This window comes from Pseudophryne corroboree, chromosome 6, assembly GCF_028390025.1.
Source record: "Pseudophryne corroboree isolate aPseCor3 chromosome 6, aPseCor3.hap2, whole genome shotgun sequence".
Lineage (NCBI taxonomy): Eukaryota > Metazoa > Chordata > Amphibia > Anura > Myobatrachidae > Pseudophryne > Pseudophryne corroboree.
In genome coordinates this window covers 456,834,025-456,854,401 of record NC_086449.1, presented here as the reverse complement: position 1 = coordinate 456,854,401, position 20,377 = coordinate 456,834,025, and the positions used below count along the sequence as shown (strand labels likewise).

Genomic DNA, 20,377 nt, shown 5'->3' with positions numbered 1-20,377 from the left:
ATTTTTCTCTTACGTCCTAGTGGATACTGGGGAATACTAGATTACCATGGGGTATAGGTCAGGTCCACTGGAGCCTGCCACTTTAAGAAACTAATAATGTGTGCTGGCTCCTCCCCCCTATGCCCCTCCTAGCAGACTCAGTTTAGAAAATGTGCCCAAGGAGTCGGGTGCATTCTGTTGCTCTCCAGAGAGTTGTTTTCAGAAATTAATTTTAGTTTATTATTTTCAGGCACACTGGTTGGCAACCAGTCTGCCTGCGTCATGGGACTTAAGGGGGGAACCCAACCAACTTCCTTAGGGTTAATGGTTCGTCATTCCAGCTGACAGGACACTGAGCTCCTGAGGTGATGTTCTCACACTCCCAGAGAGTGAGCCCACGCCGGCAGCATGCAGCCACCCCTTAACAGATGCCGAAGACAGACGCGGTGCGGTGTTACACTGTGGACCAGGTTAGCAGGTCCCTGGTGCATGATGGCGGCATGAGGGACAGTGTTCACCCGGCTCCGGGCCGCAGTGCACACTGAGTACCCAGACTGGCAATCGTAAACGGGGCTGTATACTCTCCTTTTACACACATTATAGAGAAAGCCAGTATAAAAATAATGCAGGGGCCGTGCGCCATTGTGGGGGAGGGGCTTCCTGGAGAGCGGGACCAGATGCCAAACGGCGCCATTTTCCTGCTGCTGCACGCGGAGACTGCTTCTCCAGGACCCACTGATTCACCATTGTACACTGGTACCAGGGGGTTATAGAGAAGGGGGGAGCTCATTATCTGCGGTTCTACCGATGTGTGGAAAAATACACTCAAAGATCGCCCAGCGGGGCGCTGCTCGGTCTGTGGTGTAGTGTGCTGGTTTTATATTCTCTCTGTGTCTCTCCTTTCAGAGTAGTCTGGGTTGGTGTGCATATTTCACTAATACTGCACTGTGTTTTCATACTTATCTGTGTGTTTCTACTCAAGCATGTCTGCAAATAAGCCTGTGTGTACTTTATGCAAGGCTAGGTCTACAGCTTCCTCACAGGGTTCACTTATACCCAATGCTCAATTCCTTCACAAGGTAGGAATGTGCAAGCACCAGAGTGGAAGGAATCATTTAAAACTATGGTTTCCAATATTAATTCAGTGTTAGCTACGGCTAAACAAGAAAGGCAAACCCTGAAACTAACTATGGACTCATTTATGGTAACTGCTGCTGACCACAGACAGGCTCTTCAGCCCCCCTGTTGGTCTCTCACATATGCACTCTCCCTCAATTGTTACAATCTGACTCTGATTCTGAACTACCAGAGCTTGATGAGGAAGAGGCTGAGGTGGACGAGGATGATTCCCTGTTCCTGGGTGTTGAAGCCCTCATTTATGCCATTAGAGAGGTGCTTAATACCCCTAATAAGGAGGAAGAGCAGGCAGAGGAAGTGTATTCTAATGTGAAGCCAAAGTCCTCTGCAACCTTCCCGGTTTCTAAAGAACTAGATTCCCTGGCTAGGGCAGCATGGATTAATCCTGAAAAAGAAATTTATTACCCCTAAACGGGTGTTAAATTCATTCCCATTCCCTACAGAGGATAGGAAAGTCTGTGAAACCCCACCGACAGTGGATACCTCTCTGTCCAGGATGCCACGTAAGATAGTTTTACCTGTACCTGGGGTTGTTTCCCTTAAAGACTCAGTTGATTGCAAAATTGGAACCACTCTTAAATCAATTTATACTGCAGCAGGTGTAGCCCAACGCCCTACCATAGTATGCGTCTGGATTTCTAGAGCCATGGTAAAATGGTCTGATGAAATTTTGAAAGGGTTGCTTACACTACCTCAAGAAGAGATAGTTACATTACTACAACACATCCAGGATACTGCAAACTTTGAGTGAGGCTGGTAATGAACTTAGTATCATTAATGGCCGTACCACTGCTATGGCAGTATCGACTCGTAGACCTTTGTTGCTGCGTCAATGGTCAGCGGATGCTGATTCCAAAAAAGGAGCTGAAAACCTTCCTTTTACAGGTGATACCTTGTTAGGAGAAGAACTGAACAAGTGGATATCTCAGGCAACTGCAGGTAAATCCACATATCTGCTGTCTGCTCTGCCACCTGCCCAACGTCCCTATACTGGACCCTCCCTGCAGTCCTTTCGGGTGGCCAGATTCAGAGGCAGGGCCAGAGATGCCTCCAATGCTTCTAGAGGATCTCGCGGTAATTCCCGTAAACCAGCTTCTGCTGGACCTGCAGACCAGGCCTCAGGATTTTCTTCCACGAAGACCTCCGCGTGACGGTTGGCCCAAGCAGCAAGGCGACTTTCAGGTAGGTGCTCGCCTTCACCCAAGGAGTCCTGCCGGGATCCTTGGGTGAGGGACCTCATATCCCAAGGGTACCGGTTGGAATTCCAGGAACTCCCCCCTCTCAGATTCTTCAGGTCAGGCTTACCAGCTTCAACTGCGCATGAGGGGTGTACAAATAATTCCATACCTGAACGATCTCCTGATAAAGGCGGTGTCCAGGGAACAGTTTCTGCAAAGCATCGACTTGACTACTCGTTTGCTTACGGAGCACGGATGGATACTCAATTTCCAGAAATCTCACTTGGAACCGTCTCAGAGAATTCAGTTCCTGGGGATGATCCTGGATACAGTGTCTCAGAAGGTTTACCTTCCCAGGGACAAGGTCTTGGCTATTCAGTCTATGGTCCGGATGGTGCTTGAAACTTTGCTTGGTCTCGATTCACCCTTTTATCTGCTTGCTGGGCAACTGGATTTGTTGGACAAATGGTCCATATCTCACCTGCACACGCATCAGCATATAACCCTGTCACCAAAAGCACATATATCCCTACTATGGTGGCTACAAGTTTCCCATCTGATGGAGGGTTGGAGTTTCAACACCCTATCATGGACTCTGTTGACAACGGATGCCAGCCTCCGGGGTTGGGGGGGCTGTGATTCAAGGAGTGCAGTTCCAGGGGACGTGTTCCTTTCAGGAATCTGCTCTTCCAATCAACATCCTGGAACTCGGGGCGATTTACATATTGCTCTCATACAGGCCTCATCCCTCCTTCGGAATCAGACCATCCAGGTGGTGGTGGCGGCGTACATCAACCGGCAGGGAGGATCCAGAAGCAGGGCCGCAATGCGAGAGGTGTCAAGAATACTCCTCTGGGCGGAAGCCAACGCAAGAGCCATCTCGGCTGTTTACATTCCAGGAGTGGATAACTGGAAAGCGGACTTCCTAAGCAGGCACGACCTCCATCCGGGGGAATGGGGCCTCCACCCTCAGGTGTTTCAACAACTCGTTCACCGGTGGGGTTGTTCACAGATAGATCTGATGGCTTCTCGTCTCAATAAGAAGCTCCATCGTTACTACTCCAGAACGAGGGACCCGCAGGCGGTTGCGATGGACGCTCTGACGACGCCATGGAATTACCACCTCGTTTACTTGTTTCCTCTGATTCCTCTAATCCCAAGAGTTCTGAAAAGACTTCAAAAGGAAAGGGTTCGGGCAGTTCTGATTGCCTCGGCGGGTCTGGTATGCGGACCTCCTGACCCTGTCGTTGGAGGAACTCTGGCCTCTTGCTCTTCTCGAGGACCTTCTTCAACAAGGACCCTTTGTCTATCCAGACTTACAGCGGCTACATTTGACGGCCTGGAGGTTGAGAGGGATATTTTAACCAGGAAGGGTCTTCCATCCAAGGTAGTTTCTTTCCACTATGGTTCAGGCCAGTAAGATGGTTACCTCCAAACATTACCACCATATCTGGAAGAATTATGTTTCTTGGTGTGAGGGTCGAAATTGTTCTCCTGTGGAATTCCGTCCGGGCCGGTTTCTACTGTTCCTGCAAGCAGGAGTGGATAAGGGCCTACGATTAGGCTCCATCAAGTTTCAGATCTCGTTTCTCTATCTTTCAGAAACAACTGACAGTACTTCCTGAAGTACAGACCTTTCTTAAAGGGTGTTGCACATTCAGCCACCCTTTGTTCCTCCCACTGCTCAGTGGGACCTCAATGTGGTGTTGACCTTTCTCCAGTCGGATTGGTTTGAACCCTTGCAGAGGGTTGACTTGAAATACCTGATGTGGAAGACTGTTTTGTTACTGGCCTTGGCTTCGGCCAGGCGTGTGTCGGAATTGGGGGCCTTGTCCTGTAAGAGCTCTTACTTGGTGTTTCACGAGGATAGGGCGGAGCTCAGAACTTGCCCACAGTTTTTGTCGAAAGTGGTATCGGCCTTTCATGTGAATCAACCTATTGTGGTTCAAGTCTTAACCGACACTTCAGTTGCTCCAAAGTCCCTGGATGTAGTACGGGCTTTGAGGATTTACATCAAAAGGACGGCTCGTCACAGGAAGTCGGACTCGCTTTTCGTACTTTATGATGCTAAGAAAATTGGTCGTCCTGCCTCCAAACAGTCCATTGCTCATTGGCTCAAATTGACAAGCCTATACTTTGGCGGCTCTGCCGCTGCCGAGTTCTGTTCAGGCCCACTCAACAAGGTCGGTGGATTTTTCCTGGGCGGCTGCCTGGGCGTCTTGGCATTACAGTTGTGCCGTGCAGCAACTTGGGGGGGTCATTCCGAGTTGTTCGCTCGTTATTTTTTTCTCGCAACGGAGCGATTAGTCGCTAATGCGCATGCGCAATGTCCGCAGTGCGACTGCGCCAAGTAAATTTGCTATGCAGTTAGGTATTTTACTCACGGCATTACGAGGTTTTTTCTTCGTTCTGGTGATCGTAATGTGATTGACAGGAAATGGGTGTTTCTGGGCGGAAACTGGCCGTTTTTTGGGTGTGTGCGAAAAAACGCTACCGTTTCTGGGAAAAACGCGGGAGTGGCTGGAGAAACGGAGGAGTGTCTGGGCGAACGCTGGGTGTGTTTGTGACGTCAAGCCAGGAACGAAACTGACTGAACTGATCGCAGATGCCGAGGTAGTGTGGAGCTACTCAGAAACTGCTAAGAAGTGTCTATTCGCAATTCTGCTAACCTTTTGTTCGCAATTTTGATAAGCTAAGATTCACTCCCAGTAGGCGGCGGCTTAGCATGTGCAAAGCTGCTAAAAGCAGCTTGTGAGCGAACAACTCGGAATGACCCCCTTGGTCTTTTGTGAACACCTTTGTTAAATTCTACAGGTTTGACACTTTGGCCAAAGATGACCTTTAGTTTGGTCAGGCAGTTTTGCAGTGGTCTCAGCACCCTCCCACCCGTTCTGGGAGCTTTGGGACATCTCCATGGCAATCTAGTATTCCTCAGTATCCATTAGGATGTAAGAGAAAATAGGAATTTAATACCTACCGGTAATTCCTTTTCTCGTTGTCCGTAGTGGATACTGGCCGCCCGCCTCAGTGCTTCATTTCTGCTTACCTGGTTGTAAGTGTTATGGTTGGGTTTGCTGTTGCTTTCCCTGTTCCATGTTTGATTAGCGTTGCTATCCTTCTATAGTTAGCATTGCTTTCCTCTGTTCTGGTTAGCTCTGCTATCTTATTGTTTGTGTGTTGGTTCGTTACCTCACCGCTTTTGTGTTATACCGTTCTCTCAAAGTATGTCCATCTCCTCGGGCACAGTTTCCTAGACTGAGTCTGCTACGAGGGGCATAGGGGGGAGGAGCCAGCACACACTATTAATTTCTTAAAGTGCCAGGCTCCAATGGACCCGATCTATACCCCATGGTAATCTAGTATTCCCCAGTATCCACTACGGACTACGAGAAAAGGAATTACCGGTAGGTATTAAATTCCTATTTTTCCCTCCAAATTCTACACACAATACCCCATAATGACAACGTGAAAATCTTTTTTTGGACACTTTTGCAAATGTTATTAAAAATAAACTAAGAAATCACAGTACATAAGTATTCACAGCCTTTATCCAATACTTTTAAAGCCTCAAGTCTTTTTGAATATGATGCCACAAGCTTGGCACACCTATCTTTGGGCAGTGTCACCCATTCTTCTTTGCCACACCTCTCAAACTCCATTAGGTTGGATGGGAAGCGTTGGTGCACAGCCATTTTCAGATCTCTCCAGAGATGTTCAATCGGATTCAAGTCTGAGCTCTGGCTGGACCACTCAAGGACATTCACAGACTTGTCCTGAAGCCACTCCTTTGATATATTGGCTGTGTGCTTAGGGTAGTTGTCCTGCTGAAAGATGAACAGTTGCCCCAGTCTGAGGTCAAGAACGCTCTGGAGCAGGTTGTCATCCAGGATGTCTCTGTACATTGCTGCATTCATCTTTAACTCTATCCTGACTAGTCTCCCAGTTCCTGCTGCAGAAAAACATCCCCACAGCATGATGCTGCCACCATCATGCTTGACTGTAGGGATGGTATTGGCCTGGTAATGAGCGGTGCCTTTCCTCCAAACATGACACCTGGCATTCACGCCAAAGAGTTCAATCTTTGTCTCATCAGACCAGAGAATTTTGTTTCTCATGGTCTGAGAGTCCTTCAGGTGCATTTGGCAAACTCCAGGCAGGCTGCCATGTGCTTTTTACTAAGGAGTGGCTTCCGTCTGGCCACTCTACCATACAGGCCTATTGGTGTATTGCTGCAGAGATGGTTGTCCTTCTAGAAGGTTCTCCTCTCTCCACAGAGGAATGCTGTAGCTCTGACAGAGTGACCATCAGGTTCTCCTGACTAGGACCCTTCTCCCCCGATCGCTCAGTTTAGATGGCCGGCCAGCTCTAGGAAGAGTCCTGGTGGTTTCACGCTTCTTCCATTTTCAGATGATGGAGGCCACTGTGCTCATTGGGACCTTCAAAGCAGAAGATATTTTTCTGTACCCTTCCCCAGATTTGTGCCTCGAGACAATCCTGTCTCAGAGGTCTACAGACATTCATTTGACTTCATGCTTGGTTTGTGCTCAGACATGCCCTGTCAAGTGTGGGACCTTATATAGACAGGTATGTCCCTTTCCAAATCATGTCCAATCAACTGAATTTACCACAGGTGGACTCCAATTCAGTTGTAGGAACATCACAAGGATGATCAGTGGAAACAGTATGCACCTTAGCTCAATTTTGAGCTTCATGGCAAACGCTGTGAATACTTATGTACATGTGATTTCTTAGTTTTTTTATTTGTAATAAATGTACAAAAATTTGAAAAAACGTTTTTCACGTAATTATGGGATATTGTGTGTACAATTTGGAGGGAAACATGAATTTATTCCATTTTGGAAATAGACAGTAATATAACAAAATGTGGAAAAAGTGAAGCGCTGTGAATACTTTCCGGATGCACTGTACTTCTAAATCATATTTGTCACATCTGTCATCCATGGAGGACACTGGAACCACAAGGGTATTGAGTGATCTGGGGAGTCTGGGCACTAAATAGTTACAGCTTTGTATCAGTAGCAAAGATTTTCCCTCCCCTATCCCCATGCCTCTGCCTGCAACAACCAGTTTTTCTTGTTGCCCCAGGATCTGGGAACATTTTTTGTCTGCCTTCAGGACCCCTATTTCTGTCGCTCTAATTAATTTTTTACTACTGTATTGGTTGGGCAACTGTGCAGCTTATAATGTCTCCCGCCGACCGCGCCAGAAGAGACCCCATTCTGGTGGCTGGCACACTGGCAACGGAGTTAGTGATACCAGCCAGTCCCCGGACACACAGCAGGGACAACCGTGGCAGGAACAGCGTGGTCCAGGTAAGAAGCTTCCAGTGGCACGGGAATCCAGTTCTCAGCTGCCATCCCCCATCGTCAGAGCTGGCTCAGTGTACGCCTTGTATATTTCCCTTGGTTATCTTTTTACTTAGTGCTCCCCAATGCACACAGTCCCTTGTATGTGCTCTGTGACTATATATACTGCCAAGGCCCAGTGCTTGCAAAAAGTGTCAGGAGAATCTGTCATTGTCTTCAACACCTTCCCCAGTTGTGGACCACCGACAGGAACCAGCGTGGGCATCAAACCTGTCTCACACCATGTTGGAGTAGGCAAAACGGCTGCTTCTAAGAAAGTTGCCGATTCCAACCCCTTGTGCAGGTCCTTTCCTGCAGTCACTGAGGGGTTTACCTCCACTCCAGTGGAGCCTCCCTGGGTTCACAGATTTTTACAATCCGTTCAAGGCCTTGTCAAGGTTTCCAATTCCCCTCAACGGATTTTGGATTTCCAGACTACTTGGCGATTATCCAGACGTCGGAATGCCACTCCATTTCAGTCTGCAGATGAGTTGGATTCCAAAATGCCCTCATAACCTGACATAGAATTTCCACAAGATACAGACCTCAATTCCTCCTTTCTTCAGGTGGCAATCAGTCTAACCCATGTGGAGGCGTTAATCACGGCAGTCAAGTCCACATTACTTATTAAGGATTCAGACTGTACCCCACTTAAGGAGATGTCTTTCTTCAAACGGAAGAAGCTATTTCCTTCCTTTCCACTGCTCAACTGCAGGACCTACTGGCAGAGAGTCTAAGAAACGTTTCCTTGTTTCAAAGCACGTTCAAAATTTATATCCGCATCCTCTGAAGAAAGGGCTAAATGGGGAATTCCTCCTCCTGTTGATGCTCACATTTTGATACTAGTAAAGTCTACTGCTCTCCCAATTCTTAAAGTGACATCCTTAAGGACTCTGTGGATCATAAGATTTAAAATTTTGTTAAAGCCATCTTTTCCAATGCTGGCCCGGCCTTGCTGCCAGCTCTTGCTGTGGCCTGGGTTGCTAAGGCTTTGGAACAGTGAGTAGATTCCCTGGAGGAAGGTTTCCATGCCGGGAACCCTCCAAATTATTATCCATAGTTGATTACATGAGGGGGATCATCTTCATATCTGGGAGAGGTGGCAATTGATTCCGGCGTTCTCTCTTCTAAGATTTCAGCTTTGGCTATATCCACCAAGAGAGCTCACTGGCTTCATTCCTGGCCTGCTGATGCAGAGTTCTATAAGGCTCTAGAATCCCTGGCTTTTAATGGAGATATTCTGTTCAGGCCAGAATTGAATAACATTATTGCAGCAATGGTGGCGTCAAAGACAGATTTTTTCCCTAAAACCTAGGGCCTATTCCTTTTGCGCCTTTCATCCCCATGGCATATCGAGAGGCCAGTCTTCACACAGGTCGCAAGGACCCTTGTCTAGAGGTGGTAAATTCTAGTCAGGCTAATCCCACTGGCAAACCTGCAGCATGATAGCAAGAACACCCCATCACCACCTAGAGGTCCCCAGAGTGGGAGGCCGGCTTCCATTCTTGTCCAAGGTCTGGCTCAGTACAACTTCCAACTCCTGGGTTAGAACCATCGTACCATGCCCACCAAACCAGTTTTTTTACGGTGGGCCTGCCAAGTCAAACTAGCAAAAGCAGGTGCCTTAAAGGAGTCCATCCAATCTCTCCTGGCCTCCGCAGTCATCGGTCCCATCCCTTTACCTCAATGAGGGATTGGTTTCCACACCAGCCTTTTTTCTCGTTCAAAAGCTGGCAGTCTCATACCGCCCTATTCTCAATTTAAAATTCCTCAATGTCTTACACAGGGTTCCATGTTTCAAGATGGAGTAGCACAGGTCTATCATTCAGGCCTTGGAGTCGAGGGATTTCATGACATCCATGGATATCAAGGAAATCTATTTTACACATCCCCATTCGGAAGGACCACTAATACGTTCTTCATTTGCAGTTCTCTTAGATCATACCCAATTTTGAGCTCTACCGTTTGGACTTTCAACAGCTCGTGTTCACGAAAGTGATGTACGTTATAGCAGCCGCCCTCCGACAACAGTGAATACAGATCCTTCCGTATCTGGGCGACCAACTTCTTGTAGCTCAGTCCCCTACGGTTCTGTAGGATCAGATCCTTTTGACGGTGCCCTTTCTGCAATCACACAATTGGCAAAAAATCAGTCTTAGAGCATATGTCATGCGGGAGTATGTGGGGGCTCTGTTGCATTCTGAATCCCAAAGTGCCTTCCTGCCCAGTGACTAGATAGTGTCCATGGTTTAGTCTCTACTGTGGATGCATCCGGTGTCATCGACTTCTGCATGTGGGTACTGGGCAAGTTGGTTCTCAACTTCAATATGGTGAAATACGCCCAGTTTCATTCCAGACCGTGTCAGATGGAGTTACCTACTGTTCAGGTGGAACTGCTCTCTTCTCCATCTTTGGTTCCAGTTGTTCTGGTCCCAAGAGGTACGTCACACTCACATCAGTGGGCTGAATGTTTTTTCCCAGCTCTTTCTGTAATTTACATCCCTGGGTCCAGAAAAGCTAGTGTCCTCTGCGGCCAAGACGTCCATGAAGGGCAAGTGATCTCTCCACCTAGACGTGTTCCAGCTTTTACTATTTACACAATAACCAGCTTTCTCTATCGTCCTAAGTGGATGCTGGGGTTCCTGAAAGGACCATGGGGAATAGCGGCTCCGCAGGAGACAGGGCACAAAAAAGTAAAGCTTTTACCAGATCAGGTGGTGTGCACTGGCTCCTCCCCCTATGACCCTCCTCCAGACTCCAGTTAGATTTTGTGCCCGAACGAGAAGGGTGCAATCTAGGTGGCTCTCCTAAAGAGCTGCTCAGAGAAAGTTTAGCTTAGGTTTTTTACTTTACAGTGAGTCCTGCTGGCAACAGGATCACTGCAACGAGGGACTTAGGGGAGAAGTAGTGAACTCACCTGCGTGCAGAGTGGATTTGCTGCTTGGCTACTGGACACTAGCTCCAGAGGGACGATCACAGGTACAGCCTGGATGGTCACCGGAGCCGCGCCGCCGGCCCCCTTGCAGACGCTGAAGAGAGAAGAGGTCCAAAATCGGCGGCGGAAGACTCCTGAGTCTTCATAAAGGTAGCGCACAGCACTGCAGCTGTGCGCCATTTTCCTCTCAGCACACTTCACACAACAGTCACTGAGGGTGCAGAGCGCTGGGGGGGGCGCTCTGAGAGGCAAATAAAAACCTTATTAGAGGCAAAAAATACCTCACATATAGCCCACAGAGGCTATATGGAGATATTTAACCCCTGCCTAACTTCAAAAATAGCGGGAGACGAGCCCGCCGAAAAAGGGGCGGGGCCTATCTCCTCAGCACACAGCGCCATTTTCTCTCACAGAAAAGCTGGAGAGAAGGCTCCCAGGCTCTCCCCTGCACTGCACTACAGAAACAGGGTTAAAACAGAGAGGGGGGGCACTGATTTTGGCGATATTGTATATATATAAAAGATGCTATAAGGGAGAAACACTTATATAAGGTTGTCCCTATATAATTATAGCGTTTTTGGTGTGTGCTGGCAGACTCTCCCTCTGTCTCCCCAAAGGGCTAGTGGGTCCTGTCCTCTGTCAGAGCATTCCCGGTGTGTGTGCTGTGTGTCGGTACGTGTGTGTCGACATGTATGAGGACGATGTTGGTGAGGAGGCGGAGAAATTGCCTGTAATGGTGATGTCACTCTCTAGGGAGTCGACACCGGAATGGATGGCTTATTTAGAGAATTACGTGAGAATGTCAACACGCTGCAAGGTCGGTTGACGACATGAGACGGCCGACAATCTATTAGGACCGGTCCAGGCGTCTCAGAAACACCGTCAGGGGTTTTAAAAACGCCCATTTACCTCAGTCGGTCGACACAGACACAGACACGGACACTGAATACAGTGTCGACGGTGAATAAACAAACGTATTTCTCATTAGGGCCACACGTTAAGGGCAATGAAGGAGGTGTTACGTGTTTCTGATACTACAAGTACCACAAGAAAGGGTATTATGTGGGAGTGAAAAAACTACCTGTAGTTTTTCCTGAATCAGATAAAATAAAATGAAGTGTGTGATGATGCGTAGGGTTACCCCGATAGCAAATATTGGCGTTATACCCTTTCCCGCCAGAAATTAGGGTACGTTGGGAAACACCCCTTAGGGTGATAAGGCGCTCACACGCTTATCAAGTGGCGTTACCGTCTCCAGATACGGCCGCCCTCAAGGAGCCAGCTGATAGGAAGCTGGAAAAATATCCTAAAAAGTATATACACACTTACGGTGGTTATACTGCGACCAGCGATCGCCATCAGCCTGGAGATGCAGTGCTGGGTTGGCTTGGTCGGATTCCCTGACTGAAAATATTTTATTCATGTAGAGCATTTAATAGGATGCATTCTATATATATGTATGTGAGATGCACAGAGGGATATTTGCTCTCTGGCATCAAGATAAGTGCGTTGTCCATATCTCCCAGAAGATGTCAGGGACACGACAGTGGTCAGGTGATACAGATCCCATACGGCAGATGGAAGTATTGCTGTATAAAGGGAAGGAGTTATTTGGGGGTCGGTCCATCGGACCTGGGGACCACAGCAACAGCTGGGAAATCCAACCTTTTTTACCCCAAGTTACATCTCAGCTAAAAAAGACACCGTCTTTTCAGCCTCAATCTTTCCTTTCCCATGAGGGCATGCAGGCAAAAGGCCAGTCATATCTGCCCAGACATAGAGGTAAGGGAAGTAGACTGCAGCAGGCAGCCCTTTCCCAGGAAAAGAAGCCCTCCACCGCGTCTGCCAAGTCCTCAGCATGACGCTGGGGCCGTGCAAGCGGACTCAAGGTGGGGGGGTAGTCTCAAGAGTCTCAGGGCGCAGTGGGATCACTCGCAAGTTGACCCCTAGATCGTACGAGTATTATCCCAGGGGTAAAGATTGGAGAGTCGAGACATCTTCTCCTCGCAGGTTCCTGAAGTCTGCTTTACCAACGGCTCCCTCCGACAGGGAGGCAGCATTGGAAACAATTCACAAGCTGTATATCCAGCAGGTGATAATCAAAGTACCCCTCCTACGACAAGGAAAAGGGTATTATTTTTCCACACTATATTGTGGTACTGAAGCCAGACGGCTTGGTGACACATAGTCTAAATCTAAAATGTTTTGAACACTTACATAAAAGGTTCAAATCGAGATAAAGTCACTCAGAGCAGTGATAGCGAACCGGAAAAAAGGGGACTATATGGTGTCCCTGGACATCAAGGATTACCTCCATGTCCAAATTTTGTCCTTCTCATCAAGGGTACCTCTGGTTCGTGGTACAGAACTGTCAATATCAGTTTCAGACGATGCCGTTTGAATTATCCACGGCACCCCGGGCCTTTTTACCAAGGTAATGGCCGAAAAGATGTTTCTTCAAAGAAAAAAGGCATCTAAATTATCCCTTACTTGCACGACCTAAAAAGGGCAAGTTCCAGAGAACAGTTGGAGGTCGGAAGAGCACTATCTAAAGTAGTTCTTCGACGGCACGACTGGATTCTAAATATTCCAAGAATCGCAGCTGTTTTCCGACGATACGTCTGCTGTTCCTAGGGATGATTCTGGACACGGTTCAGAAAAAGGTTTTTCTTCCCGAGGAAAAAGCCAAGGAGTTATCCGACCTGTCAGGAACCTCCTAAAACCAGGAAAGGTGTCTGTACATCAATGCACAAGAGTCCTGGGAAAAATGGTGGCTTTTTACGAAGCAATTCCATTCGGCAGATTCCATGCAAGAATTTTCCAAAGGGATCTGTTGGACAAATGGTCAGGGTCGCATCCTCAGATGCACCTGCGAATAACCCTGTCGCCAAGGACAAGGGTATATCTTCTGTGGTGGTTGCAAAAGGCTCATCTATTGGAGGGCCGCAGATTCGGCATACAGGATTTGATCCTGGTGACCACGGACGCCAGCCTGAGAGGTTGGGGAGCAGTCACACAAGGAAGAAACTTCCAGGGGGTATGGACGAACCTGGAAAAGTCTCTTCACATAAACATTCTGGTACTAAGAGCAATCTAAAATGCTCTAAGCCAGGCGGAACCACTCCTGCAAGGAAAACCGGTGTTGATTCAGTCGGACAACATCACGGCGGTCGCCCATGTAAACAGACAGGGCGGCACAAGAAGCAGGAGTGCAATGGCAGAAGCTGCCAACATTCTTCGCTGGGCGGAGAATCACGTAATAGCACTGTCAGCAGTGTTCTTCCCGGGCGTGGACAACTGGGAAGCAGACTTCCTCAGCAGACACGATATTCACCCGGGAGAGGGGGGTCTTCATCCAGAAGTCTTCCACATGCTAATAAACTGTTGGGAAAGACCAATGGTAGACATGATGGCGTCTCGCCTCAACAAGAAACTGGACAAGTATTGCGCCAGGTCAAGAGATCCACAGGCAATAGCTGTGGACGCACTGGTAACACCTTGGGTGTACAAATCAGTATATGTGTTTCCTCCTCTGCCTCTCATACCAAAGGTATTGAAGATTATACGGTGAGGAGGAGTAAGAACAATACTAGTGGCTCCGGATTGGCCAAGAAGGACTTGGTACCCGGAACTTCAAGAGTTGGTCACGGACGACCCGTGCCCTCTACTTCTGAGAAGGGACCTGCTACAACAGGGTCCCTGTCTCTTTCAAGACTTACCGCGGCTGCGTTTGACGGCATGGCGGTTGAACGCCAGATCCTAAAAGGGAAAGGCATTCCAGAAGAAGTCATTCCTACCTTGATTAAGGCAAGGAAGGAAGTCACCGCGAAACATTATCACCGCATTTGGCGAAAATATGTCGCGTGGTGCGAGGATCGGAGTGTTCCGACGGAGGAATTTCAACTGGGTCGTTTCCTACATTTCCTACAATCAGGATTGTCTATGGGTCTCAAATTGAGATCTATTAAGGTTCAAATTTCGGCCCTGTCAATATTCTTCCAAAAAGAATTGGCCTCAGTTCCTGAGGTACAGACTTTTGTTAAAGGAGTACTGCATATACAGCCTCCTGTGGTGCCTCCGGTGGCACCGTGGGATCTAAATGTAGTTTTAGATTTCCTCAAATCCCATTGGTTTGAACCATTGAAAAAGGTGGATTTTAAATATCTCACATGGAAAGTGACTATGTTACTGGCCCTGGCTTCCGCCAGGAGAGTATCTGAATTGGCGGCTTTATCTTATAAAAGCCCTTATCTAATCTTCCATTCGGATAGGGCAGAACTGAGGACTCGTCCGCATTTTCTCCCTAAGGTGGTATCAGCGTTTCACCTGAACCAACCTATTGTGGTGCCTGCGGCCACTGGCGACTTGGAGGACTCCAAGTTGTTGGACGTTGTCAGAGCCTTAAAAATATACATTTCAAGGACGGCTGAAGTCAGAAAATCTGACTCGCTGTTGATACTATATGCACCCAACAAGTTGGGTGCCCCTGCTTCTAAGCAGACGATTGCTCGTTGGATTTGTAACACAATTCAACTTGCTCATTCTGTGGCAGGCCTGCCACAGCCTAAATCTGTTAAGGCCCATTCCACAAGGAAGGTGGGCTCATCTTGGGCGGCTGCCCGAGGGGTCTCGGCATTACAATTCTGCCGAGCAGCTACGTGGTCGGGGGAAAACACGTTTGTAAAATTCTACAAATTTGATACCCTGGCAAAAGAGGACTTGGAATTCTCTCATTCGGTGCTGCAGAGTCATCCGCACTCTCCCGCCCGTTTGGGAGCTTTGGTATAATCCCCATGGTCCTTTCAGGAACCCCAGCATCCACTTAGGACGATAGAGAAAATAAGAATTTACTTACCGATAATTCTATTTCTCGGAGTCCGTAGTGGATGCTGGGCGCCCATCCCAAGTGCGGATTATCTGCAATACTGTACATAGTTATTGTTAACAAATTCGGGTTATATTGTTAAGGAGCCATCTTTAAGAGGCTCTTTCTGTTATCATACTGTTAACTGGGTTTAGATCACAAGTTGTACGGTGTGATTGGTGTGGCTGGTATGAGTCTTACCCGGGATTCAAATTGCCTCCCTTATTGTGTACGCTCGTCCGGGCACAGTACCTAACTGGAGTCTGGAGGAGGGTCATAGGGGGAGGAGCCAGTGCACACCACCTGATCTGGTAAAAGCTTTACTTTTTTGTGCCCTGTCTCCTGCGGAGCCGCTATTCCCCATGGTCCTTTCAGGAACCCCAGCATCCACTACGGACTCCGAGAAATAGAATTATCGGTAAGTAAATTCTTATTTTCCCAGTACTACCATACCCAGATCTGGGGGCTCTGCTGGTAAACGCACTCTCAGTTCCCTGGATGTTTCCGCTCATTTACATCTTCCCCCCGATTGCGATTCTTCTTAACATTCTCTGCAAACTGAAGGGCAGTTTTGTCATCCTCATGGCACCAGACTGGCTACAATGGGCTTGGTGCCCTGATCTCAAACAGCTGTTAGTAGCCACACCGTTTCTCTGCTCAGCTAGCTTTGAAAGGGTGGATATTGATGCAGCCCTTTTGAGGGTTAAGGGTTTCTTCAATTCTGTGGTCTGTACCATGCATTCTGCCAGCATTTATTATCGGGTGTGGCAGCCTATTTTGATTGGTTTAACATAAATAAAGGTTATTCCAACAGTTTTGCCTTTACTGAGTTGAATAATTTTTGCAGGCAAGTCTAGATATGGGCCTTCGCCTTTCCTCCCTTGTCTGCCCTTTTTGTCCTTTTTCAGTGCCAGCAGTGCAAACCTTTCTTCAGGGGTTTCACATATTCTACAACTTTTCCTTCCACCAGTGGATCATTGGAACTTGCTGCTGGTACTGCGAGCCCTTCAGTCTCATTCTTTCGAACCTCTGGACTCAGTGGACCTTCACTGGCTCATGTGGGAAACTTTTACGGTTGCCTATTGCTTCAGCCTGCAGGGTGTAGGGTTTGAGCACTTTATCTCATAAATCCCCCTTACTTATCTTTCACCCTGACTGTGCTGTCCTTTGGACCAAACTAGGTTACTTGCCGACGGTGGTGTCTAGATTTTATCTAAATCAGGACCTTGTGGTCCCCTTTCTTCCAGACTCCACTTTATCCTTCTTTGGCTACCTTAGATGTAGTGAGGTCTCTCTGCATCTACATGGACACCACCACAGATATTTGGCGGTTGGAATCCCTGTTTGTCCTTTATGATGTCAACAAATGGGGTTAGCCGACTACCAAGTAAACTCCAGTGCGTTGGATACGATTGGTGATCGAACAGGCTTAGACTGAGGCTAATAAGCTGGTTCTGGCCCTTAGTTCGCTCCCATTCCACAATGGCAGGTCTTGGACTTGTTATAAACTGGCTGCTGCAGGCAGATGGGGTGCATAGGGGAGGAGGAGTCTGTGCTGCTGATGCAAATCTTTAACTTTCTGGTGCCCAGATTCCTCAGCTCACCCCATACCCCCATGGTTCCATTGCCCCTTTATGGACTCCGAGAAAAGGATTTAACAGATAAGAACCCCTAAATACAAATTTTTTTTTTTCATGGCAATGTGAAGTTAGGGTTAATGGTTTCAGATTCTTTCTTCACGCTAAGAACTTATTAAGTTTACATTGTGGCTATTTCTATTTATTGATATACATTTGTCATGCAAACACTTAATACATGCATCAGATGACAAATATGTATTTTATAAAAGAAGCCAAAACATTTTGGATGGCTGACGAATGAAATGCTGTTTTACTCAGAGTATAATTATTTCACTCTATAATGGTCCTAAAGTAAGTCTCTGCGAAAATATTATATTTGTCATGGAGGTGTATTTTCTCTCCTCTCTCTCCTTGTAACTGCTTTGTGATACCCTTATACATCTCCTAAGCCGTGATGGGGAAAGGAGGAGTTGGAGTTTTAAAGAGGTTGTTCTCCATTGCTTATACACTCTTAAGGGCTGTAACACACGCTTCGGTGTACACCGGATGGCAAAAAGCCGGACAAACTTTGTCCGGCTTTTTACCACCCGGCAGAGTCTATCACACACAACGGCTTTGTTCCGTGTGTAATGCTGTGCGCATGCGCGGCAGCAGACACGGCTTGAAAAAAACCTGTTGTGTGTGAACGCTCTCATTCACACACGCGGTTCATTGGCTACAAAGACGGCACGGCCCCGGCACGGCAGCCGAACCTTCCAGTGGATATTTCCAGCTGCAACCTGGCAGCCGGGCCGGGGCCATGCTGTGTGAAAGGACCCTACCCCTCACACTGTTAATTACAATGCCGGCACGGGAAAAAGCCATCCGGCTTTTTCCCGGCCGGCAAAACCCGGCGTGTGTGTTTCAGCCCTAACAGTTACTGGATTGTATAGGATAGGGGAAAGCGCTGTCATGGCAGGCAGCAGCAGCACCTTCTCCTACATGTTACAGCATCTAGGACAGGCCTGACCAACCTGGAGAGCCAGCTGTTGTGACCTTCCCACAGTTCCACTGATAAAGCATGCTGAGACTTGTAGTTTCCAAACAGCTGGAGAGCCACAGGTTGGCCAGGCCTGATCTAGAATATGGATGTGTAGTTATCATGGCTTGGGCAGATTGCTTATTCTGTTTCTTTTGAGTCTGCATGTATTGTACATAATATCCTAAAAGCTTGAAGTTGGAAAATATATATCAGGTTTGTGAGATTGTACATTCTTCTATAACAGTAAGGAGTTATTAGTAGTATACCTAATTGTGTGTGTTTTTATCCTTTACAGCTTTAGTGAATCAGGCATCTAGCTCAGTTCAGTATCGGCAGCTCCAGCTTTATCGCCATGAAATGCAGCACTTTGTAAAAGTTATTCAGGGTTATATTGCTAACCAGATTCTTCATGTTACTTGGAGCGAATTCAGAAACAAACTTCGCACAGTCAGCAACCTTGAGGAGATTCGTAAGACGCACACAGAATACCTCAATAAGGCACTCTTTAGGTAATCAGCTTAAACGGAACATTTTTTATTCATCCGAATTGTTTGTCATATTGTTATGTACTTTGTTTTATTTGCCAGCATTTATCAAGTGCTTTTAAAAACCTAGTAATCCTAACTCCACAGAACTTTGCAACTATAAATATTGCACTCCTTGAATGTGCACAGGAAAACTGGTGAGATGTTCTGCCTGCCGTAATAGGCAAATATGCGTGATGTTTGGTGGGGACATTACACCGACTTGAATCAGCTTCTTAGTGTTTGGTTTTGTTTTTTAAACCATGTGGCTGCACCCTACCAGTGTTATGCTTAAATAGCTTTCAGCAGAAAAACTAATAATGGGGATTATTCTGGTTTGTTAGCAAACCAAAAAAGCACACTAATGGGCAAAACCATGTTGCAGGTGGGGCAGATGTAACATGTGCAGAGTTAGGTTTGGGTGGAGTGTGTTTAAATTGAAATCTAAATTGCAGTGTAAAAATAAAGCAGCCAGTATCTACCCTGCACAGAAACAATATAACCCACCCAAATCTAACTATCCCTGCATGTTACATCTGCCCCACCTACAGTGCAACATGGTTTTGCCCATTAATGTGCTTTTTTGGTTTGCTAACAAACCTGAATAAGGCCCAATGTTTGGAAATATTTATTATAAGTTGTGGATTTTAAGGATTTACTTAATTATATATCAAGCATTCTGATGTATATTTAGTTTTCTTCAAATTATGACTGCTTCTGATTTGCTGTTTATATTCTCCAGGGGTCTTCTCACAGAGAAAGCTGCCCCATTAATGAACATCATTCACAGCATCTTTAGTCTTATTCTGAAATTCCGGATTCAACTCATTTCCCAGCCATGGATTTGTGACAAAGAAAAGCAAATGGCTAGCCATCCCAACTACGGATTAATGCAGCAGTCCTATGATACCTTCAAGTATTATTCAGACTTTCTTTTTGAAGGTAAGATTTAGTTCTTTTTCTATCCTATGGAACAGACCAAGCCTCAGTAATTTGTACAGTTCATCATACATTACTACAGTATATATTCTGCAATTACCATAACCATGCAAAATGAAACATTGTTTGCTTTCTTTGTTTTTCTAGTAGTGACCAAGCTTGTAAGTCGCGGCTATCAACCACATCTGGAGGATTTCTTATTGCGCATTAACTTCAATAGTTACTATAAAGAAAACTAAACAGTGTGTAAACACATATGCCTGTAATATGTACATTATAATTGTATGTAAAATAAAATAAACGTTATTGTTTTGATAAAAACCAAAGCTCTATTATGTTGCCAGATTTGCTCTAATTTGTGAATGTATACACCCTCCTCATTGTGGGGTTTTCTTTGCTTCCTGCTATTCATGGAGCAGGTTTTCACGGAGAAGTCCTTCTCCATGAAGTTCAGGTTTGCCATTTCAGGATGGCGCAACCTGAACTTGGGTGCAGAGACAGCAGGGAAGTTCAGTGCTTCTCTGCTCAGCACCCAGCACTGGCTCTGCGCCCCGACCTCCTAGCAGCCACTGCGTCCTGCCGAGAGCACAGAGTCCTGCGCATGCACAGACGGGACGCGTCGGCTTCAGTGAGGGGAGCACTAGACTCCTGGAATCCACAGCGCATCGTCGAAGCTACTTATCTAAGCTATACATTGCATTGAACCTCCAGTTCAAAGAAAATGCAGCCCTTGAAAGATCAGAGCCAGGTTCTGTCTGAAGTTCCATGAGGAGTTGGTCATGCCATAGCCATCCCCGTGCCTATGAAAATTGTCCTGAGACAACTCTCCAGTTTTCCATTAACTGGCTCCCTAA

At 46.9% G+C, this 20,377-nt stretch overlaps 1 protein-coding gene across 2 annotated transcripts in view; it reads left to right on the top strand.

The window, feature by feature from the left end:
* The window catches only part of TUBGCP6 (tubulin gamma complex component 6), a 240,780-nt gene extending 220,942 nt beyond the window's left edge, over positions 1 to 19,838 (top strand). For both annotated transcript variants that reach the window (XM_063927151.1, XM_063927152.1), the window contains exons 24-26: positions 18,356 to 18,569; positions 19,327 to 19,526; positions 19,671 to 19,838. In XM_063927151.1, the coding sequence (XP_063783221.1) occupies positions 18,356 to 18,569; positions 19,327 to 19,526; positions 19,671 to 19,762 (506 nt within the window). In that variant the 3' untranslated portion in view covers positions 19,763 to 19,838. The remainder of the gene's footprint in view (positions 1 to 18,355; positions 18,570 to 19,326; positions 19,527 to 19,670) is intronic.
* The last annotated feature ends 539 nt before the right edge of the window (positions 19,839 to 20,377 follow it).